Here is a 24518-nt window from a genome sequence, read left to right as displayed (position 1 = left end):
TCTTACCATGTACGTTTCTGGTCTAGTTTCTAGTACAAACATCTTAATACATTTGATACAAGACTAACTGACTTAGTAGTAATTTTTCAGCAAGATATCAAAGCTTGGCAATAATTTCTCAATATTGATGATAAAGTTGGTCCCACTGGCAGGTTATTTACTCTAACAGGGGAAAATGTCTCGTAATGTAAGTGAAATAATGTGCTAGTTCAACTAGAACTTTTTTATATAGATTAAGGAGTTATTGACAAAAACAAGCGCTTAGATTTGCTGAAAAGTTACTTATAAGTTAGTTTTGTGTTACTTTAAGTGTAGTAAGATATTTGCACTGTAAACTAGACTAAACATTCTTGGTAATATGTTGTGTTTTTGCAGTGTAGTTAAATAATCACAGCATGAGGTAAAGCGTCTCAAACTGAGGAGAGAAGGTTACCTGAATTTAAAACCTCTGATTGCCGTGAAGAGAAACACTAAATATACCTCATCTAATCTGCTTAGGGGGCTTGAGTTAGGAGTTAGCCTTTGTCCTGGTGGAAAACACACACGCCCACACACGCACACACACACACACACACACACACGCCCACACACACACACACACACACACACTGATAATGATAAGGAGTCAGAGCAGTCTAGCCTGGAGAGTGCTGCCTGGTTTCAGACGCGGTCCGTCCGGCTGGAGGCATGAACCGCTCCAGCCTCCTGAACCTCAACAGCCTGGGGAAGCTGTGCGGCTCCGGCAACAGCAGCGACATGGTGATCCTGGACCGGGTCAAGAGGAAGAACTCGGTCAGGCGCATGTCTATCATCGAGGACGGGCAGCTAGCCGAGGTCCTCTACCTCATCCCCAAGCAGTGCATGATGGAGCAGCTGCCCTTCATCAACCCAGACGACTACATCGTCTGTGAGAAGCTGGCTGGGATTCCTGCAGAGGTCTCAGGTCAGCAGCAGCTCCGGCTACACTGCAAAACACAACAAATTAACAAGTCGACTTGGTTTAACTTCTAGTGCAAAGATATTTATGCACTTGAAAGAACACAAAACTAACTTACAAATAACATTTTCATCAATTATAAGGAATTCTTGACTTAAAGAAAGTTACTTGTAAGTTTTGTCTTATATCAAGTGAACAAAGCTATTTACACTAACACAAGACCAAAAATATTTGGTAAGATTTTGTGTTTTTGCAGTGATTCTATTACAAATAAGACAAAACTAACCCACAAGTAACTTTTCAACAAGAAATGGGAGATTGTTTTAAGTCAATAATTACTCAATACTAATGAAAAAAGTTAACTTAATGAAATTTTTTAAATGGGCAAAATGTCTTGCTGTTAGTGAAATAGTTTTCCAGAGAAACTAGAATAAAAACAAACACTCAGCCAGTTTTTGACCAAAAGTTGGTTTTTTGGTTTCTGCAAATCGAGTCGTTTCAAAAACCTTCTGACTGTGACGTTACAGATCAGCAGAGACTGCGCCGTTACCTAGCAACCCCAGCAGAATTCCGCCCGTTACCTAGCAACCCCAGCAGAATTCCGCCCGTTACCTAGCAACCCCAGCAGAATTCCGCCCGTTACCTAGCAACCCCAGCAGAATTCCGCCTGTTACCTAGCAACCCCAGCAGAATTCCGCCCGTTACCTAGCAACCCAATCTGAGCTCCAGCACATTTTGTAAGCTGCTTTTACTGCAGAACTAAAGAAACTTTTAATAAATATTCTCATTTGTTGAAGTTGAAGCATCATAATCAGTCAGACCTTTATGAAATGAAGGAAGGTCATTTCTCCCAGCGGATGAGCCGCCAGACTTCCTCCCTTTTCATCACAGATGAGGTCATGGATCAGACAGACAACAGAATTTAACACACACACACACACACACACACCCTGTGTGTTTTCAGACCGCCCCCTTTCCTCTTGCAGCAGCAGTTCGTTGGTTTAGTCTCCTCGCTCTGGGAACAATCAGCAGTCATGAAACAAAAAGGTAAAATCTCCCAACTTCTCTCTGCAAATGCAAACTTTATGATTTGTATTTGAATTAATTAGGCTTATTTACACTTTATATCTACAGTTTTTTAAACTGCAACAGGGTCGATGTTAGGACACGGATCAGCAAAACTTACAAGCTAAACAAAATAAGATTAGAGGCTCAAAAACTTCTTTAGCGAAACAAAATATCTTGTTTTCATAATACCAGGAAATTTATTTAGATTTTGAAATCAAAGAACAGAGATTTTATATTTGTTTTTAAATTCTTATTAAGGAAAATACAGTCAAAAAGGCATTAAAACACCTAAAGAAAAGCTTTAATTTTTATTCACTTTACATCAAGACGTTTATTTCTTTAGTATTTTGGGTTGAAGTTGAGGAATTGAACTAATATGCAGAATTTTACATTTTCTCTCTGTTCATTTTTTTGTTTAATTTGCTTCATACTTCAAAAAAAAGTTTGTCTTGGTTTATAGATGCCCTTTAAACTGAAATTAGGTGTTTTTTGACAGTAAGTTGAACAAAAATGTTTTGTTTTGTGGATTCTTGGAACAAAACGATACGATTCAAACTATAGTTTTAAAACTTCCTTGAGATTCTTCAAGCTCAGCTGTGGAAATGCTAGAAAACTAACTTCCAGTGATAAGAACGATGCCAAGTGGGTAAAAGTGCAAGGACAACAGAAGTTATTGTGATATTAGAGCCGTCTCTGAATGCAGCGTTGCACTTTTTATGATTATGGAACATGAAGACACATGTCCCATAATCACTGTTCAATCTGAGTGAAATTATTGTTGAAGGGTCAGTTTAACACCTCAGCTAACCCCATGAAAGCCGATATTTATATTTTAACATAAACTCACAATAACTTGTGTTTGAAAAGAATCTGGATGTTTTTGTCAATAAAACTCCATAAAACATAAACTGAGAGTATTTCCTCCTGATACTCGGTTCGATTTGGGACCAAAGTTGCAACATTTGTTACGTTTCCTGCTGCGGTTCTCTTTCGTCAAATGATCCAAACTAATTGAAAAAGTTGTTCCCCTCCTCGCCTGTGGGGGCGCTGCAGCAAGAGCCACTGAATGAAACAACATTAAAACCTCTGAAGAAGACACTGAGCGCAACTTCCTTCTTCACAAAATGTAAACAAAAATGGAGCCATCAGGTTTTAGTGGCTGTAGGATTTCTATAAGTCATTTCTCCTGCTAGCTCTAAGTTATCATGTTTCCTTGGTTGTATTTACCCAGAATGCCCTGCGCTGTAGTCCGCTTCCTGCTTTTGGAGCGGTCTTTAGTTCGCTTGGCATTCACATACGCCTTTAAACCGCACCAGGGTTCACTTCAGCCATAGGGAGACTGAGATTTGTAGGCGGACCAGAGTTCGTTTTTTTGGTCCGATTAGCATTCACATCTCCCCAAAAGAACAGGACAAATGCACTGAGGGTTCACTCACCTCGGTATGCTGGATGCTTAAAACTGACAGTGAAATTGACAGCTTGAACTAATGCTTGCCCGACCTCTGGCGACCTGTAGGGACCTGAAATTTAATTCACAAAGACTCAGTTGATCGTTATGAAGGGAAAAAGCCAAAAACAAAAACTGATGCAAACATTTTTACTTTCGGAGGTTTTCTGAGTTTAAAAAGTCCAAATTTCCAAGTGTTTTCTAGAAAATTTCTGAAATTTTAACACAGGTTGTTTTTTTTCATATTGTCTTTTAATACACACCCAGATTATGTATATTGTTAAAAATATCCTATTCAGTTGCACATTCCTTAGATAAAGGTATTTCTAATAAATGAACATTGTTTTATGTTAGAATTTTATCCTTATTATGCAATATATTATTCTTACTTTTGTTTATTTTTTAGATACTTTTTTATCTTTGTCTGAATTTACACCTTGATGTTGCCCTTTACATGGCATCATGGAGCGTGTCCATTAAAATCCACTGGAGGCCTAAAAACGTAAAAACTGGAGGAAGTGTGAATTCTTCAGCTGGAATATTAATAGAACAAAGTGAAAAGAAGCAATCCACCCTCACTCCAGCTTTATCTTCGGCTTTTTATAGCTGAAGATAACAGGCTGAGCGACTAGCCGCCCCCTCTCCGGTTTCTCTCCATTTACCGTCTTTCTAAATTGAACGTTTGTTAATACCCGACACCAGATCAGCTTCTTCACAGACCGGAGCGACGAAGAAAGAGATGTTTGAATGATATCAAGTTTATAACACAGGATCTAAAGTCAAAATTATCATAATAAGTTCACAGTTTTACAGTAAAAAGTGAAAAACTGCTGTTTAATCAGGATCCGTTCTCTAGCAACATTAGAGCAGTTTAGGCGGCATTCCTGTTGCCATGCCAACAAGCCGGTCATTGTTGCTAGGCAGACCGGAAGCCACACACCAAATAAAGTACATTTCCATTTGGATTTTCTCCCAATCACAGTAAAAAGAGAACAGGCTCAGAGTTTGGATTATAATGAAACATTTTCTGCTTACTTGTTCAGACCTTTTGCTCTTGTAACCTGGCTGAACGTGACGCCGCAACCGCGGCCTGAATTTACTAAACAGAGTTAAGAAGGGCGACGCGCGTCCTTCAGTGGATGGGATTTATCAGAGTAAAAACAAAGCCTCGAGTTCATTAAAGTTCCTCTGATCCCAGAGTTAAAGATCTGATGAAGCTCAGAGGAAAAACACAGCAACCTTTATTATTATTCTCAAATAAAAGAGGATTAGACCAGTTTAAATACCAAAAACCCATTCAGGATGAACTCTTAGGTTTAAAGGCAGATGTCTGATAGTTTTCTGTCCAATTAAATGTTTTTTGTTTAAACTACTAGATAAATTGAATAAATTAGAGTCTTAAGTAAATAATAAACATAAAGAAATGTCTGATTTAACTAAAAAACATTAAATGGATCCAACCAATAAAACGTACTTAGATGGAGACATCTTCATGTCTTCAGAGAAAATATTTCCTTCACCGCTGCTTATTTGGTCGTCAGAAAGATTTTCCCACAATAAATTGAACACAAATACAATTTAATTTAAAGTGAGAAGTTTTTAATTTTGTTTTATTCTGACACATTTCTGATGATTTCTGATCAAATCCAATCGAATGTTTAGTGTAAACGTTTGGGTAAATGTAACCAACAGCATAAAAAATCCTGCAGGAAGAGTTAGAACACCACTGCAAAAATAATAATTAAACTTTTTATTAATTTAGTTTTTATTTACTTTGAGTATTCACAAATGATATGAAAATGTGCAGATTTCCATATGGTCCCACTATGATACTTCAGATCATCAAAACATTTTTAACAAGAAAGATAACCTGAATAAGTTCATAAAAAGACAGTTTTCAATCAACAATAACATTTTTTATTGACAGAAACTGTACAAACCAACCTGGTCTTATGTAAAAATAAATAAACTAAGACAGCAGTCAAACACGGTGGTGGTGGTGTGATGATCAGGGTCAGTGTTTGTTAGTAAAGCCTCATTTGAAGAGTAGAAGAGACAGAAAAATCTAAACAGGAGAAAAATGTGAGGCAGCAAAGACACAACGGATGAAATGTGACAGTTTTTACATGAATCAGCCTCGTCACCGATGTGTCTGTTTCTTCCGCCCCGTAGTGCTGCACGCCCTGGACGGCTGCCAGCCGGGTCCTCTGGGAGGAAAACAGCAAATCCAGTGCTTCAGATGTGGAGCGCTGTGCAAAGGAGAGGCGCTGCGAGTGCAGAGCAGCTACTTCCACCTGAAGTGTTTCACATGCAAGGGTGAGTCAGAAAACGTCTGCAAAAATCACAAACATTTCCTCACCTTTGCACCAAATAACTGGGTCTATTTCAGTCCTGGATGCTGCTGTTGTGTTAGGTAACGCTCACATGCTCCAGTTCAGCTAAACAATGGGTTATTCCCATATGAAGTTTAAGAATATTGTCAGCAAATCAGTCACAGTGTAGTATAAACAGTTAATAAATTCACATTTTGAATGTTTTTTACTTAAGTGCTTAAAATAAGCATTTAGCCGTTTTTTGGCAATAAGATAATGTTTATTGGGGTCTGGAAAACAAGCCGCTTCAAAAACCTTCCGAATGTAACGACACAAATCAGCAGGCACTGCCGTTACCTAGCAACCCCAGCAGAATTCCGCCCATTACCTAGCAACCCCAGCAGAATTCCGCCCGTTACCTAGCAACCCCAGTACAGCTTCAACATATGTGGTCAGCTGGTTTTACTGCTGAAATAAATAAACTTTTAATTAATATACAGTATGCGCTGTATAGTATACAATGGCTGCTGGAAAAGACAAGTGTTAAGTTGTTGATTTACCTTCCAGAATCCACTTGCTGCGTTCTTCTTGGTTGTGCAGGAGGCCCCACTTCCGCTTTTCAAAGATGTACAGTTGTATTATTGCGCATCTGTTTGCAGCCAAACGTCGAGTTGGGGGGCGTGGCCAGCAGCAGCTCCGCTACTAAAACACAAAATGATATTGATTAAAAAGTTGGAGTTTCACTGACAGATTATTTAAATTACATATTGGGAAAGTTATAAGTTAAATTATAACCAGTTTCACTTTTTATTAGTGAAGTAATCTGCCAGTGAAAATAGAACGTCACCAATATTAAGGAATTATTGATTCAAAATAAACTCCTATATTTGCTGAAAAGTTCCTTATAAGTTAGTTTTATGAAGACGTGTGCAGCGCTATAAAGCACTATAAACCAGACCAACATTCTTGGTAGATTTTGTGTTTTTGTTGTGTTATTTGCATTTAAAGTGACAACATGCCTATAAAACAAATTATTCTGAAAGGAGCTCAAAATATACGGAACTGATCGGATTGAAATCTCATTACCTAAGAGTGAAAAAATGTGGTGAACATGTTTTGTGTAGACCATTGACCTATCCTGACCTGTGCATGGAAGCATTTTTAACATATATTTTACACTTAGGCAAAGATCTAAATGTAACACAAGCTTTCTTGTATTTTTTTAACAAACTGCGATGGATCAAATCCCTTTTAGGCCTCATGAATCTGAATTTATTCAATCATCTGGAATCATCTGGGTCGCTGTGAGATCCTCCTGGGTTTGCAGTCAGCAGTTACCCGGCTTCATAGCCGACATATTTCCCGCAGCAAGCCTTTGTCCCGACTAATCAGTCCTGACAAGCTGCTCATGTTGTTGCTGTTTCTCAGCTGTTTACAGCCTGGAGAAAACAAAGACACTTTCAGCAGGAGAAAAACTCTAAATCTGTAGAAATGAGGATTTAAATGTTTAGAATCAGATGAGTGTCACATATCAGGTTAATCAGGAGTTGCAGTTCTTGTTGTATGTTTTTGTAAATTAATATGGTGGAAATGTTTACAAAGTTGTTTTTTTTTTTTGTTTACTAGAACTAGAACTTGGTTGCTAGGTAACAGGCTGGCTTAGCTGGGGTTGCTAGGTAACGGCGCCAGGGGAACTAGAATTTTTTCATCTGTACTGAGGAATTATTTACTTAAAAAAGCTCCTATGTCTTGACTAAACGTTCTTGTAAGTTAGTTTTGTCTTATTTCAAGTGTATTAAGATATTTGCATTAGAAACTGGATCAAAATTAATTGATAAGATTTTGTGTTTTGCAGTGAATCTACAGAATATATCCTAGGATCAGCAGCAACACTAGATAGTTCTAGTATAAATATTTTAATACATTTGAAATAAGACAAACTGACTTACAAGTAACCTTTCAGTAAGATATAAGAGCTTGCTTTAAATAAATACGTCCTTGATATTGTTCCAAAAATTCTTGTTCCACTGGCAGATTATTTAATTTATAGCGAGAAATTTTTCTCATATTATTAGTGAAATAATTTGGAAGTGGAACTTTTTAATCAGTTTTAAGAAATTATAGGCTTAAAACAAGCTCCTATATCTTGCTGAAGGTAGTTTTGTCTTATTTAAAGTGTACTAGAATATTTGCAATAAAAACTGGACCAAAATACTCTGTAAGGTTTTGTGATTTTGAAGTGGAATAAATAAACAGTCATAGGGAAAAAAGTTATTTAAATCCTACAGTTTTTCTCTGAGTGAGTCTCAGCGGACCAGAATAGAGCGGCGTAAATCTGTTTCTGGCATCCCGGTGCATTCTGAAGGACAGAGTATCAAATATCTCCAAACAAGTGGAGAGGAAAGCAGGTCAGTGGCAGCTGCCACTTAGCTGACAGAGACAAAGATTTACATGCACGACCCGAACAGCAACGTTTCAGAAAGTCTGGTCAAACAGATGAATCGTTATCATTAGATTGACAATAAATGTGGTGTGATTACATAAGCTCTGGTTACATTAAGATGTTTGTATGGAGTCCTAAAAGTGACAACAGTCTAATAAAAGACAATACTTCAAACTGTGAAACCTTAGCTTCCTTCTGAAGACTTCTATGAGAAATTAGACAGTGTTCTCTTTCCTTAACAGTTTCATGAAACTAATTTTATGTATAGAGTTTAACTATGACGTTTTTAAAGATACGCAATAAGAAATAAACAGCAATATTTTGGTTTGTTTTAGGGTGTCATAGAAGGATAACAGAAAATTTTAATTTTTCAGTGATATTTTCACCGTGTCATTCACCTTGTGATTCCAAATTAAATATTTAGTTATGAAGCTAAATATTTAGCTTGCAAGCTAAGCATTTAATTTCACATTAAATATTTACTTTCCAAGCTAAATAGTTAGCTTGGACCTAAATATTTAGCTAGCAATATAAATATTTAGCCTGCTAGCTACTAGCTAAGTACTTACCTAACCAGCTAAATACTTAGTAAGCAAGCTAACTAAATATATTATCTAAATATTTCTCCAGCAAACTAGATACATAGCTTACTAGCTAGCTAAGTATTTGAACAAGATGAATCCAAACACATTAACTAGTACAGGCTTGCTAAATATTTAGCTGGACAGCTAAATATTTTGCCAGCAAGATAAATATTTAGCTTGCTAACTAGCTAGCTAAGTATTTAGATGGCTAAATATTTAGCTTGTTTGCTAAATATTAAGATTGCTAGTTAAATATTTAGTTAGCAATAATTTAGTTGGCCTCAACTAACCCTTAAAAAAGGCTAGTTGAGACCACTGGACCAGACTGTAGACCAGTTTTGGGTAAAAAGAGAGAGAAAACAATAAATCATGCAAATGGAAATTATTATTGTTATTGTTTTAATTTGTCATGTGATTAAATTATTTTTTTGCTAACAATAATCTCTTTATCTTTGTATATTATGTACAGTATACACACATAACCTGCATCTTCACTCGAGTCGAGCAAATCTCAATCTCGTTGTAATCTGTTGATGACAATGACAAATAAATCTTATCTTATCTTATCTATAAATACTAAACGATACGATGTCCAGCAGCTGATTTTTTTTAAATGTCTGCCTTTCCCCCAGTGTGCGGCTGTGATCTGGCTCTGAGCGGCTTCTTCATGAGGAACGGCGACTGCCTCTGCCCGGTGGACTTCCAGCGCCTCCACGGCACGCCGTGCACTAACTGCGGCGAATTCGTGGAGGGGGAGGTGGTCACCGTCCTGGGAAAGTCCTACCACCCGGCCTGCTTCGTGTGCACCATGTGCAAGTAATTAAACACAATAATCTGTCAGCTTTAGGTTGAGGGAGCGACGTTTTGGTCTTATCTCTGTTTGTTTTCTCTGCGTCTCAGGCAGCCCTTCCCTGCAGGCGACTTTGTCACCTTCAGGGGAAAAAAATGTCTCTGTCAGCGCTGCAATGAACCCACGTCTCCTTCTAATCACATCCCACATCCCAACAGTGAGTAGTTATACCCTCATTTCATATAAAATATTATAAATCATGAGCTTTGATGGTCTAAACCTCCAGAGGTGTCCAAAGATTGCAGCCCTTTAAAGAATTTTAGGCTGCCAATAAGATCACATCACTGTCTAATAACAGTCAAACTTAACAGTCAAACAAACAAATTAATATTTAAGTGAATCAATAAGTTACTTCCTGATCCATTAAGTTAATTTATACAGAAGCAAAACAATTAGAGCCACTGGGACAGAATTACATAATTATATCATTTGGTCAGAACACTTTCATATAGAAATACAACACTGTGGAACTTACGTATGGAGGACCAAAACTGACATAATTAAAAATAAAAGCAGATATATATATTCTTTTATGTTTGATTTATGGAGTTTTTTTTGTCTAGAAATGTAGATGTATATTGTTTTTCCTTTTCCTAATACACACATAAGTACTGTTTGCAGTTCAAGAGGAAGTGAAGTTCACAGTATTGTCACTATATTATTCTACTTATACTGTATGTAAAATTTCTGCTCTTTAGGTCTCAGAATAAACTATGTATTTCATTCCCGGACCTTATCTAATTTCCCTTTGGGATTAGTAAAGTATTTTTGAACGTGAGTATCTTTGTGTTTTGTCCGTCAGATTGTTCTGGTTGCGGCAGAGACATTAAGAACGGCCAGGCTCTGTTGGCGCTGGGAGCTCAGTGGCACCTCGGCTGCTTCAAATGTAAATCCTGCAGGAGGATCCTGAGTGGGGAGTACATCAATAAGTAAGTACACCCCCTTCCCTTCATGCTTTCTTTTAGGTTTGCCTTATTTAGCTAGTTTTAATAAACCAAAGATATTTTCTAAAATCTGAACCTACCAGAAAGTGTGTGCTCTCATGTGTCAGGGATGGCTTTCCGTACTGCGAGAGGGACTACCAGACTCAGTTTGGGGTCAAATGTGAAGCGTGTCAGAGGTTCATAACAGGAAAAGTCCTTGAGGTGAGAAAGGTCATGTTTAATCATAGTCTTGTTTTAGCAACATTTATTTTTGTCCGTTTTTATATCTGGGTCTCAACTGCTTCTGAAAACAGATCAGATGCTTTAAAACCTCCCAGTTGTTTATTTTCTTAGAATAAATTAATGTTTTTTAGTGTTTGGAAGATGAGCCTTTTCAAAAACCTCCCGAATGTTAAGTCACATTAGACTGACAATGCGCTGTTACCTAGCAACCCCAGCCACGCCCAGCCCGTTACCTAGCAACCTAGAAATTCTGAAAGGAACTCAAAATAGGCAGAACTCACCATAAAATGTCATTATTTAAGAATGATTTTAAGCAAAAAATATAATGAATATGTTTTGTATAGACCATAGATCCTGTGTTTTTAACATTGATCATAATAAATGGAACATTAAACAATATAATTGATACAGCCTGATCCGCCTGTTTTCGGTTTGTAGGCTGGAGAACGACACTATCACCCCGGCTGTGCAAAATGCAGCCGATGTGGCAAAATGTTCACAGAAGGAGAGGAAATGTACGTACAGGGTGAGTACGACTGATTCAGCTTGATGAGGTTGTTACTGTGAGTAGAGCCGGCGACACGGCTTACAAATAACATAACACATCTGATTTTAATCAATTTCCCCCCTTAATTTTTTTTTGTAAAGAATAAATTATAAATGACAGAAAATATTTTTAAAAAGTGGCTTTGTACCGTATTATGCTACAATTTTAAAAACTGTAGCATAATACAGTTCATGCAGTGAACTACTTTCATGCAGTAGTTCTCGTCTAGTTACCAGAATATGGTCAGTTTAAAATTAGCTTGAAAAACTCAGAATTTTTAGATTAATCTCAGAAAATTTCTAGAGGACTAAGAAATTTATGAGTTTAAAAAGTATTAAAAATTTGCTAAAAAAACTGAAATTTTTAGATTAAAAGAAAGAAATTATAAAAAAAAGAAATTTCTGACTTTTAAAACTCAGAAAATTCTTTGTTTTGGGAGACATTATCCCAGAAAAAACTTTTTTTTCTATCTAAAATGGCTCCAACACACCATCATTTCGCCAAGTATAACTTCACAAGATGCTCAACTTTCCTCATTTTAAGTTTTTTTTTCATGCAGTAGTTCTCGTAAAATTACTACTTAATTAAGTTTTAATATTACCAAAATAAGTCGTAATGTTAGGAGAATAATCTTATTATTTCCACTGTATTCATGTACAGCTGTATTCTTGTAATATTCTGATTTTATTCAAATAGTAAATAAAAAAGAGAAATCATAGCCTGACCTTAAAATGTTGTGGTAAAGTTGAAATAAATAGACTGTCAAACAAGATGAAAACCAAGGAGTTAAAAAATCCAAATTTTCCAAAAATTAAATCTTCATAAATTTCACTGAATCAATCAAACTGATTTATTGCCAAACCCTCGCTCTGGGTTTTGGAAGGTTTCTGGCTTTTTGAAGCTAACTGTCGACATTTTCACAGGTTCAACAATCTGGCATCCAAACTGCAAAGACAGCAGCAGAGCGGAGGAGAGCTGCAGGGTGAGAAATGTAAAGATTCAAAACCAGAATCACGCTTTAGTTTTACCAACTGTGTCGTTTCTCTCAAGCTTCACGCTGTTTAAAGCAGCGTTAGCGTCACAACATCACTTGTTCACATTTCCTTTTTTAGATCAGCAGACCAAAGACTCCATGTCTTGATTTCTTTTTCCCCCCACGTGAACTGAAGGTCTTTATTGTTTGTAGTTTGTTTTTCTGCACTGCTGCAGGTCAAACCAAACTGAGTGATTAATAAACATGAAAAACATCCAGCAACTCTAAACATTTTGTCATGCAACAACCACAAACTTTTATGAATTTCATTAGGAATTAATGAAAAAGGCTCTGAAAAATGTTTATGCCCTCATGGAAATAAATGAGTTTCAAAACTTCTGAGATAAATCTAAATATTTCTGTTTTTTGTAGAAAATGCAGAAATATACTCTTCCTTTTTTCTAATATGCCGTCGTACCGATCTGTTGGTTTAACAGATTAAAAGCAATAAACATTTTAGCTATATCAGCAGCATGAAAAGGTTTTTGAATTGAAAATATTAGTTATTTTGTCACTATTTGGTTTTCAAATAAAATGACATTAATTAATTCCAGACTGTAGTTAATTGGATGAACTGATGGTCACATAAAATCCAAATAAAGTTTATAATTGCAGCACGACAAAATGTTGGATGAAACTTTGAAACTTAACTGAAGTAAGGTATGTTTTTTATTTGCAATTGAATAAAAATACTAATTTTTGGCATATTACTGATGAGAATTTTTCACTCCTTTTCTGATTTTGGTGCATGATTTGCTGTTTTTTTCTGATTTTTGTGTTTTGTGCAAACTTTCCTAAATTCACAGCAGCATCCCAGTTTGCTCTAACTTCCACAGCAAAAATAAGTTTGTAATAAAAGTAAAGCTCAAACAATTAGAATATAATGAAATGTTTTAATATTTTCTGTCTCATTTCATAAAGTGCAACTTATATAGATTAACTGAGCAACAGTCCAGTTTTCACACAGCAGGTCTTGATGCTCAATTTCATTTTTAGTGCTGAAAAAAACATTAAATTTTTTGTGGTTGTTCTTACTTCTGATTAAATGTGACTGAGCTCAAACTTCTGTGTGAACGCTTTACGACCCCAAAGTGACCAAAACACAGAGCAAGCTCATAGACGTCGGACATCAGTGCTCTGTTCACGGAAGTAGAAATGTCCGCCGCCGCTTATGGTTCGATTTTAAAATTCACATTTTGTACGTTTTTGTTCTTCCATTTGGTTCTTTACCATCTAAACACTCAAAACAAAAAAAAACACCCAGATGTTTTTTTGGCATTAAATTAAAGTGTTTTGTTGTCTGGACATTGAGCCGTTTCAAAAAACTCCAGAATGTAACGTCACAAATCAGCAGGCACCGCGGCGTTACCTAGCAACCCCAGCAGACTTCTGCCCGTAACCTAGCAACCCAAGCAGAGCTCCATGACATTTGGTCAGCTGGTTTTTCCGCTGTATGCGCTGTACAATGACTGCTGGAAAAGATGAAGTGCTTAGTTGTTGACTTACCATCTAGAAACCACTTACTGCATTCTTGTTGGTTGTGCAGCAGGCTCCACTTCTGCTTTTCAAGGCTGTAAGGTTGAACTGACATTCTTCCCTTAATGCACCGAGACACTGAATCGTTGCTGCTTGCCACCCTAATCTGAGGAACATTGAGACTGTTCGATGTTCTCCAGCCCAACAGATCGTCATCTGAAAGCTCCTGCTCCCGACCCGGATCCTGCACTCCCAGCAGCCCCGGCAGAACCATCTGTGTAAGTTCTGATGCTGCCCCATTTCCAGAATCTTCTCTTACACTGCAACAACACAAAATCCTACCAAGTACTATGACATCATAGTACTTGGTAGTACTACGGTGCACTCAAGTACTATGGTGCACTTGAAATAAGACTTAACCAACTTATAAGTAACATTTTAGAACGATACAGGAGTTTGTTTTCAGTAAATAATTCCTTAATATTTTTTTAAAAATAAAGCACTAGTATTAATAAGACATTTTCTCATATTGTAAGTGAAATAATCTGCCAGTGGAACTAGAAACGGGTTGCTAGGCGACGGGCTGGGCTTGGCTGGTGTTGCTAGGTAACGGCACCAGTGGAACTAGAATTTTTCACCAATATTAAGGAATTATTGACTCTAAACAAAAACAAGCTCCTATATCTTCTTGAAAAGTTATTTATACATCAGTTTTATTTTATTTTAAGTGAAATAACATATTTGCGGTAGAAACTAGACTTAAATCTACGACAATTCTTTTGTTTTTTTGCAGTATCGTCCACGTCTTGCACCTTATTTCAGTTAAACTCTTTTATTCATGCAGGGCCGTCACCTGGACAAGGCGATTATGAAAGATGTTTCGTTTTAGGACATTTTATGGAAACTGCATAAGAGTCAGTTTCTTCATACTTAGATTTTCTAAAAATCTCTGAACCTTGACTGATCGGAAGTAGCTTTCGTTGTTTTGTGAAAATGTGATTTTAGTTTCCATTTTCTCCTTTAGAGTGAATCAGCCTCATAAGAGGCTGAGCTGCTTAATAAAATGGTGTTTTGGTGTGTTTTCCTGCATAATGCCTTTCACTGTGGTTTGTTAAAAGAAGAATTCTTTAATTCCCACCAAAGCACCGTGTGAGCCAAAGCCTTGATCTTTTGAACAGAAACAGGTGGAAGAACTGTTAGATTCAGGCTATGAAGTGCCAACGGCAGGGGAGTCATGGTGCTGCGGGATTAAAGCTTGATTCCTCCCTGCTGAGACGTAAACCTGTCAGTTTCCCCTCTGCCTAACCTCTGCTGTCTCTGTGTGTGTTTGTGAACGTCTCCGCTCCTTCTTCCAGGCAAAAGTAGATAATGAGATTATTGATTACCGAGACTTAGCAGCAATTCCCAGAGTCAAGGCTATATATGATATAGAGCATCCAGACATGATTTCCTATAAGTCTGTGAACTCCTGCACTCTGGGCGACGGAGGAGACGCTGCGACCGGACGAAGCCTGACGGAGGTAACGCCTTCAGACACAGACCTGATTCCACACTTCACACATCGCAGCATAAAACTGGGATTTTATGTGATGAATCTTCACAAAGTAGAGCATAGCTCTAAAGGGAAAAGACAAATATTCAAGTTTTTTTACTATAATAAGTCGAGTTGAAATAAGACAAAACTAACTTACAAGTAACTTTTCAGCAACATATAAGAGCTTATTTAGAGTCAATAATTCATTGATATTGATGAAAAGTTCTAGCTCTACTGACACCGTTACCTAGCAACCCCAGCCAAGCCCAGCCCGTTACCTAGCAACCCGGTTTCTAGTTCCACTGGCAGATTATTTCACTAATAACATTATAAATTAAATAATCTGCCAGTGGAATTAGAACTTTTCCATAATATTGAGAAATTATTGACTTAATAGTTTGAAAAGTAAAAGAATTGTGACTTTTGAAACTGAAAGTTTTTTTAGATTGATCTCAAAATTATCATTTTCTTTTGGCAAATTTTGAGCTTTTCACAATCAGAGATTTTCAAATATTTTCAAAAACATTTCTTGAGATTAATGTCATAACTTCCGAGTTTTTTGGTGGAAATTTACTCCTTTTGTTCAAATCTGCAGTGGCCTTAGACTAACATATTGATGAAACAAACAATGAAAAAATTCATATATGAATTGTATTCAGAGCCTCCTCACTTTCTATTTAGCAGAACAGGTAGCTAAAGTGTTATGTGTTTGCATAGCACTTTAGCGTTAGCAGAACTAAGGTTTATTTGTGTATTAGCGTTACTGCTGCTAACGTTTTGGCTAGCAATGCCTGCCGCTCCTCATTGGCATAAGTCCTACTGCATCTTTAATATTTGCAATAAAGATGTATCCTAAACTTTTAGATTTAATGCTAAACTATCTGAGAACAATTTGAGTGACAGTTTCTTCTGGTTCCTTCTTGTACAGGAAGTTAAGTTTCTGTAACTGTAATTTTTTCTCTGTTTTTCTGCTTCAGTCACCAGGAAACGTGTCTGAAACCACAGAGGTAAAAACCACCGTCTCACCTCATGCTGTAGCTCCAGGTTAAAACCCAACCAGTCACTCATCTGCATGTTTTCCATCCATTTTTTAAGGAGAGCTTTGCAACGAGACCATGTGTGCCAAAATCTTCAAGTGACGGTCCGTTTGGAGGTCAAACCATGTGGTGCCGACACAGCTACAGTCCGGCTCTGTCCAGATCACCGCAGCATTTCCACCGACCAGGTGAAAAACAAACAAATGATTACAGAAAATAACAACGTTCATTCTTTACTCTCCTTTTCTATGTTTTTCCACTTCTCCATCACTTCCTGTATCCATTTCACCTCTTTAACGTTACAGGGTTCTCCCTTTTTACGACCCGGGTACAAAAATGAAACCTGCTTCTCCTTTAATCACACCTTTCTCTCCAAAAAAGAAGGAAACCTCATCTGCTCATTTTCTTTTCCTTCCTTTCAGAAAAAATATTTTTGGGGAGATTTTATGACAGATAAACACAAAGTAGAGCACGATGTAAAGCGTAAGGAAAATAATATATCTCTGCTTTTCACATAGAGTTACAGTTGAAAGAAAACCAAGACAGAGGTGTCCAAAATGTGGCCCGGGGGCCATTTAGAGGCCCTCTGAGTGATTTTTTTATGGCCTCCAACTGTAGTTTAAGAATGCATGACGGCATATTGGGGCCGTTGTGGAGAGACAAAAATGGAGGAGTAAATTTCCACCAAAAAACTAAATAAAATTTTTAAAAAAGAGGAAATTTCTAAGTTTCAAAAATTTACATTTTTTATAGAAACAACTCAGACATTTTTTTAGATTAATCTCAGAAATTTTCTGGACAAAAAAAAGGGAGAAATTTCTGATTTTCTAAAGTCAAACATTTTCAACTTTTCAAACTCAGAAATGTCTTTCATTTTTCTATTTTTCTGCACTTAAATTAGCTTTAATTTAATTTTTTTTTAACTCAACTAAATAAATATCAAGCATTTTGAAAGAAAGTGACCCAAATCCTGCTCTTTTAACGAGAATAAATCTGAACAACCAAGCATAAAAGAATTTAAAAAGTAAATAAGTTACATAAATGTTGGTGTGTCAAATAAAATCCCAATAATGTTCATCAAAGTTTCAGCATTTCAAAATGAGGGGAACTTCTGGAGGTGTGAATACTTTTTCAATGTGCTTTATTCTCTGATATTATTATTAAAATACTCTCATCTGAATAACTCCTGAACAGAAAGTCCTTTTCATTAAATCAGAATATGAGTACTAATGAACTCATATTCATTATGTTCTAATAATGAACTCCTGTTCATTATTAGAACATTTTAAAAGCACTTAAAAAGTTGTAAGTGCTTTTTTTAATCTGACAAATGCACTTACAGCATTATAAACAAGAAACTTTAAAAATACTTTTTATTAAATTTATAATAAAAAGTATTTTTTATTATAAAAAAAATATATATATATATATATATATATAGTGTTGTGATATTCTAACTTAAATGTTGTGTTTTCATTTTGCAATAAATATGTATCCTAAACAGATGTAAGCAGAAAATCATATCTGACAGAAATAAAGGCTTGAAGACATTAATCTGTGGGTAATTTATTTATATAACAAATAATATTTATCAATAATATCAATAATATTTTAATTTATTAATTATTGAATATGACAGCAACAAAGAAGAAAAAGATTATTTTTCTGGTGAAACAGAGCCACCTAGTGGTCAGAGTCCAGACATGACGCAGATTACTGATAAAACTAGTTTAATTTCAGATTTTGATGAGTTTTATCCGTTTCTGAGCATTTTATTGAATATTTTCTGTTACAATAAATATTCCAAAGTTTATCTAGGCATTCCTAAGGTTGTGTTTGTTGACAGCAGCCTTGTTTTTATCCTGTTTGGTATAAATAAGAACAATCAATCAGCAGGAGTCACTGACTGAAGTATTTTCTATTTTTGACATTTGTCAAACACTAAGCAGCAGAAACTCAAACAGAAAACCAGGAAAATTGAAGCAGAGATTCTGATTGAAACATCCAGAGAAACGAATGTCCTGCTAACTGTTCGTCCTCCTTCCAGGCTTCGATTTGTACAGGAGGCGTCCAGTTTATAAACAGCCAGGTAGAGCTTTCAGTTAGCATTTCTAACCTTCATTCAAGTGACTATTCAAACTCTAACACTTTTATAAATCTGTGTTATATGAAATTTGTTTTGGCTTATGTTACCACCCAGCTCAGCCAGGGGGAAGGAGAAGTAACATTAAAGAAACCTAGATGTTAAAGGTTTATCAGTTTGGGGTTTATTGTTTGGGTTTAACAAAATAAAAAAGTTAAAAAACAACTACAATCCAAAGTTAAGGTCTTATAACCAAAAATACTAAATAAAACAATATCCACAAAACAACCAGAGTTGTAAACCAAAGATCTTAACCAAACAAAACTGGACCAAAAACAAGGTTAAACAAAAAACAACAAAACTCTAGTAGTACTATAAGCTTACATACAAAGCCCCAACAGGGACTAACAAAGGTAACAAAGATTTACAAAATCTCACAAAAAGTCAATGTTGTGTACAGTCAACAAACACCCAGCAAAGTGGCAAACTGTCTGAACAAAGAATCAGCTGCGCCTTCTCCCAGGAAGTTGGGTTTAAAAAGGGAGGCCTCATCAGGGATTGGTGGAGCTGATAATTGGTGAGCCAATCAGCTCTGCTGTAGACCTCCGGGAGTGGCGCAGTTCCCAGTGGAGTCAATTTGATTAGTAAGCTGCAGATTTACAGAAAAGGAAGAGAAAAAGAAAACATACAAGGCCACTGGCAGTAGCAGCTTACATGTGATTAGCTTTAAGGTTGACCTTTATGAGTGTTTTAAACTTTAGGAAAAGCTCTGAATTATAAACACAAAGACATTTCACTAAAGCTGAACTGCATGAAGTGCCGTTTGTAACGTTACAGTCAAAAATCAAGAGCAATAATAAAAGAAAAAATCAGGGCTAGTTTTTCAAAGTCATATGACCTTTATAAATCATTTATAAAGGTCACAGTTTCAAACTAAACAAATTATTTAGCAAATTAAATATTTAGCTCCTCCTTAAATATTTAGCTAGGAATAGACCTCAAGGAGTGGCACATATTTAGCTTAAACTTTACTAAATATTTTTGTCTGAAGTTAAATATTTAGCTCCAAAGTAAAGATTTAGCTAGCAAGGGAAATATTTAGCTAGCAAGCAAAATATTAACTTGCTAGCTAAATATTTAGTTAGCTAGTTAGCAGCTAGCTGGTTAACTAACTAAATATATAATTTGATGCTAAACATCAAACAAAATATTTAGCTACTAAAGTAAATATTTATCGTCAAATTAACTGAATATTTAATTTGAAGCTAAATATTTAGCTCCAAAGTAAATAGATAGATAAATAGAAACTTTATTAATCCCTAAAGCTTTGGGAGTTGTAGTTCCCGTCTCCCACACAGCACCCATACATCAGATACTTAAATTAATGCTGTTGTTTTTTTTAGCTAGCAAGTTAATTATTTAGATTGCTAACTAAATATTAGCAAGCTATTTAGTTTGAATATGTGACATTTATAAACGAATGAAATTCCAGTTTTTCTCTTTAAAACATTCTGTATTACCCAGATTATTGCTGATTTTTTTTTATGACTCAGGCTGCCAGATTTTTTATTCAGCTGTCAGTGGCAGTTGAATAGAAACTAGAAACTAGACTTGGTATGATTTGGTACGCATGATATAAACAGGTTTAATCAAGAGGAAAGTCCAGTTCAGCTCTGAAAGTCTGATTTCCTCAGTAATCTGATCCGTTTCAGGGAATTGAGCCTGAAGTCGTCTCATGAGGAGCTTATCTGTCTGCTGTCTCACTTTCACACAGATCCAGATTCCTCCTCAACCCAAACTGTGTCTCTGCCCGGATTCAGCCACAACTTCCTGAGTTTGGTGAGCAAAATTCATCCCTGTTCCACCAAAAAAAAGGAAAAAATGGCTTTAACTCATCAATCAACTTTGATCACAGTGAAATTTTAGAGTGAAATTGATTTATATATATATTTTTCAGTTTATAACTACAGAAGGACAATAATAATGTGATATTTTCATGTCCTGTAAAGCATGAGGTGTCAAACAAATTTTCATTTTCATATCAAGATTATGAATCTTCTTAAAGGGGCAGTTAACAAATATTTAATCAAATATTAACAAATAGCTGTCTCTATATTTGATGAGTATTTATTAAAATGTAATAATATTTAATGTCTCTTCCCATCAGTATGATGGAGTATTAGTATTACTAAGGAAAGAAATTTAATAAATCAATAGAATTTTTAAAAAAATTAATTATGAGAATAGTCATAAAATTGTGAGAATAAACTTGCTGAAAATAAAGTGATAACATTACGAGAATAAAACTGCACAAGAATAAAATTGTAATATGATAAAGTCTAAGTATTTTGACTTTATTCTTGTAATGCTATGACTTTATTGCCACAGTGCTTTAAACTTTATTCTTGTAATTTTAAAATGAGAAAACTCTTAAAATTAGAGATGTAAAATTTCTCATGTTTTTCTGCTGTTGAAGCCTCGTTTTCTGCCCGGTTACCGCCTCACCAGCAGTGACAGATTCAGTAAGTGTTCAGGTTTTATCTCTTCAACATCATTGCTCATAATTTTACCAACTTTTTTAGATGTTAATTTTAAACTGGTGATCTCTTCTTCTTCTCCTCCTCTCCTTTCAGGCTTCAAGGTGTGTGAGAGCGACTCGTTCTGGTCGTCCTTTTATCGCTTCACTGTGTGCAACGGCACAAAAATGATCTACACTGCAAAAACACAACATCACACCAAGAATTTTTGGACTAATGCAAATATTTTACTACATGTCAAATAAGACAAAACTAACTTAAAAGTAACTTTTCAGTAAAATATTGGTACTTGATTTAAGTTAATTCCTTAGTATTGAAGAAAAGGTTTTAGTTCCACTGATGGATTATTTCACTCATAACATTTTTCCAATGTTATGAGTGAAATAATCTGCCAGTGAACTGGGTTGCTAGGTAACGGGCTGAGCTTGGCTGTGGTTGCTAGGTAACCGCGCCAGTGGAACTAGAATGTTTTCATCAATATGAAGGAATTATTTACTTAAAACAAGATGCTATATGTAGCTGAAAATGTAGTTTTGTCTTATTTCAAGTGTAATAAGATATTTGCACCAGAAATGAGACAAAATTATTTGGTAAAATTTTGTGTTTTTTTAGTGAATCTGCAGAATCTACCAAAGGAACTGCAGCTACACTAAATCGTACCAAGTGTTTTTGTGTAGTTTCTAGTACAAATATCTTAGCACACTTGAAATGAGACAAAACTAACTTATAAAAAACTTTTCAGTAAGAAACAAGAGCTTGTTTTAAGTAAATAATTATTTAATATTGGAAAAAATGACTAGTTCCACTGGCAGATTATTTCATTTGTAACAAAACATTTTTTCCATATTATTAATGAAATAATCTGTCAGTGGAACTAGTAACTTGTCATTAGTATTAAGGGATTATTGCTCCTTTATGTTGCTGAAAAGTTACTCATAAGTTCGTTTTTAGACAGAAACACTTGGTAAGATTTTGTGCTTTTGCAGTGTAAACTTGGATTCATATCAAGCATAATGTTCATTTTATCAATAAAACATCAATGAACTGATGTCTTCTGATAACATTGAAAGAGAATAGATCATAATCAAAAGGGAAAAACATAAACATTATTAGAAACCTTCCAGTAATCTATCCGCTCTCTGCTTACCTGCTGATTCATCGCGCCATGACTTCCTGCATGTTTCATCCTGTAGCTCACCACCGATGATCAGCTCCCACTAACCCGAGTGGATAGAGGAGTGTCTATGCCTAATTTATTGGAACCTAAAGCAAGTATTGTTTTATATTTACTCTATTATCTGTTCAGATTCCTGAGTTCGTTGTTGTATTTCTTACAACATTCTTATCGTCATTCTGCTTGCTATTAACTTCAGTCTTGTTGCTGCTACTTCAGAAGTTATTGTTTAGATTATCTGCTTTGTCACACAAATAAATGTTTATATATGAATAAATCTGTCCTTAAAAAGCATCTTCTGCCTGTGTTTGTCCCTTCAAGGTCTATCCATACGAGCTGCTTAAAGTCTCAAATGAAGGCCGAGTGAAACTCCCCAAGGACGTGGACAGAACGAGACTCGAGGTAAAACGACGAGATTACGATTAGATCCAAATGCAGAACGGTTGGAGGCTAGAAGGAGTTGTGTTTTTGCAGTGTAGCTGCTGTTCCTTTGGCAGATTCTGCAGATTCACTGCAAAAACACAAAATCTTACCAAGTATTTTTCGGCTAAATTTTATTGTAAATATCTTAGTACACTTGAAATAAGATAAAACTAGCTTCCAAGTAGCTTTTCAGCAGGAAATAGGAGCAAGTTTTAAGTCAATAACTTGGGTAAAATGTCACATTTTGGGACTGAGTCACACGTCCAACATCAGTGTGTGACCTTACCATTGCTCTCCTTGATTGTCAGCATTTAGATCATTAAACAAAAGCATTGTGTCTTTCTATAACAGATACTCATCAGGGTGACGTTTAACACAGGTATAATTATATTTACAGTTTTTCTTTAGTTTCATTCTCTCCTGCTTTGTTTGTCACAGCGCCACCTATCTCCAGACTCATTCTTTGAAATCTTCGGGATGAAAATCCAGGAATTTGACAAACTTCCGCTTTGGAAGCGTAATGACATGAAGAAGGCAGTAAATCTCTTCTAAATATTTGTTATTTTTAGACTTTATTTCCTTTTCTTGGTGTTTGACGTTGATATTTCACTTCACCTTATGTTCAGATTAAACAATTATCTCTAAATAGTTAGTAATTCAAAATTAAAGCCTCAATTAGCATCTGTAAAGCAGCTGCAAGATAATTTTCATACTTTGATCTCAGAAACTGTTGATGTTGTGTTTATTATGACAGGTTTATTAACAGTTGACAGTTATTTATAGCTTAATAAATAACTGATTTAGTAAGATTTAATTCATCCCGATAGAAAACAGTGTTCCTATTTCTGGAATTTCTAGTTATGACTGTTTAACTGATACATATTTTACAATTTTCCAAATAAGCATTTCTGTCCATTCATGAGTGTTAGCTGTTAGCATGTTAGCTTAGCATGTTTAGATTAATACTGGATCGTTTGTAGAGATCAACCTTTTAGTTTCAGATAATAATAAAAAATGGGTAAAGAATAATCCTTTCAGCCTTCGTATTATGTTTGTACTGCTGACAGTTTGTTATGGCCTTTGGAAAATGCACATAAAATGTTTTATTTTTTAATTATTTTAAGTCTCTTTAGTTATTTGGTTTATTTAATTTCAGAATTTATTGAATTTTTTTTTAAATTCATATATTAAGCAGAGAAATTATGCCTGGATGACTAACAGATATACTTTGTTTTGAGTTGCATTAAAATATGAAAACTTAACTCTTTTTACTAGGACATACAGACATGGAAACACAGATTTGAGATTGTAGGGAGGAATTGTGTGAATAAATCGTCACTGAAATGTTTTAATTATATGTAATATTGTGTGGAGATGTTTTTCTTTTCATGTTTTACCACATATGCATCTTAATATTGCTGCTTCATCACCACTTCAAGCACCAGAAATAAAATCTTCCTTCTTACAGACTGTGTATTTATTGATTTTCAAATGTAAAACCCACATATTTCTAACTTTGGACTTCAGCTTTACTCTGAAATCCACATATTTAAGCTGCTTTTAGCAGACGCCTTCATTTAAGTTTTATGCATACTTTGAATATTTGCATCATTTTTAATTTCTTTATTCATTCACTACCTATCTTTTCATTAAAATGACACAAAAACACACATTAGTTAAAAATAAATAATTTCCAGCAGATGCAGTTATTTGAAATGTACGACCAACAGATGGCGCCTGCAGCCTAAAACACGCAGTTACTGTATTTCCTTATGACAAGGTTTGCTTTCAAACAAAAAAGTCCTCTTTATGTATGGAAAATAATAAAAACAAACAAATAAGTGCAATTTAAATTATATTGAATACA

The 24518-nt window shown here is 35.4% G+C and overlaps 1 protein-coding gene across 7 annotated transcripts; it reads left to right on the top strand.

The window, feature by feature from the left end:
- The first annotated feature begins 636 nt into the window (after nt 1–636).
- On the top strand, nt 637–24118 carry LOC116727734 (actin-binding LIM protein 1-like). 7 transcript variants are annotated; one of them, XM_032575352.1, is made up of 19 exons: nt 639–943; nt 5625–5768; nt 9424–9607; nt 9692–9798; nt 10444–10570; nt 10693–10786; nt 11246–11333; nt 12278–12345; nt 12467–12523; nt 14064–14141; nt 15219–15383; nt 16375–16404; nt 16493–16622; nt 20292–20356; nt 20994–21039; nt 21151–21158; nt 22248–22322; nt 22550–22630; nt 23090–24118. In XM_032575352.1, the coding sequence occupies exons 1-19, from the start codon at nt 688–690 to the stop codon at nt 23201–23203; spliced, it is 1917 nt and encodes a 638-aa protein (XP_032431243.1). In that variant the 5' UTR covers nt 639–687; the 3' UTR covers nt 23204–24118. The 7 variants fall into 7 exon arrangements, with proteins under 7 accessions (XP_032431248.1, XP_032431247.1, XP_032431243.1 ...); XM_032575353.1 differs by having other exon boundaries at nt 688–943; nt 12278–12336; nt 23090–23203; XM_032575358.1 differs by lacking the exon at nt 639–943 and adding an exon at nt 1870–1984.
- The last annotated feature ends 400 nt before the right edge of the window (nt 24119–24518 follow it).

Source organism: Xiphophorus hellerii, chromosome 10 (genome assembly GCF_003331165.1).
Source record: "Xiphophorus hellerii strain 12219 chromosome 10, Xiphophorus_hellerii-4.1, whole genome shotgun sequence".
Classification (NCBI taxonomy): Eukaryota; Metazoa; Chordata; class Actinopteri; order Cyprinodontiformes; family Poeciliidae; genus Xiphophorus; species Xiphophorus hellerii.
This window is presented reverse-complemented; position numbering and strand designations above follow the sequence as displayed.

What these genes read in the sequence shown, in the direction of transcription:
- LOC116727734 (XM_032575352.1), top strand. Translation starts at nt 688, where the DNA reads ATGAACCGCTCCAGCCTCCTGAACCTCAACAGCCTGGGGAAGCTGTGC. An exon ending in GCCCCGGCAGAACCATCTGT is followed by an intron (nt 14,142 to 15,218) that starts GTAAGTTCTGAT and finishes TCCTTCTTCCAG; the next exon opens with GCAAAAGTAGATAATGAGAT. An exon ending in CCGGACGAAGCCTGACGGAG is followed by an intron (nt 15,384 to 16,374) that starts GTAACGCCTTCA and finishes TTTCTGCTTCAG; the next exon opens with TCACCAGGAAACGTGTCTGA.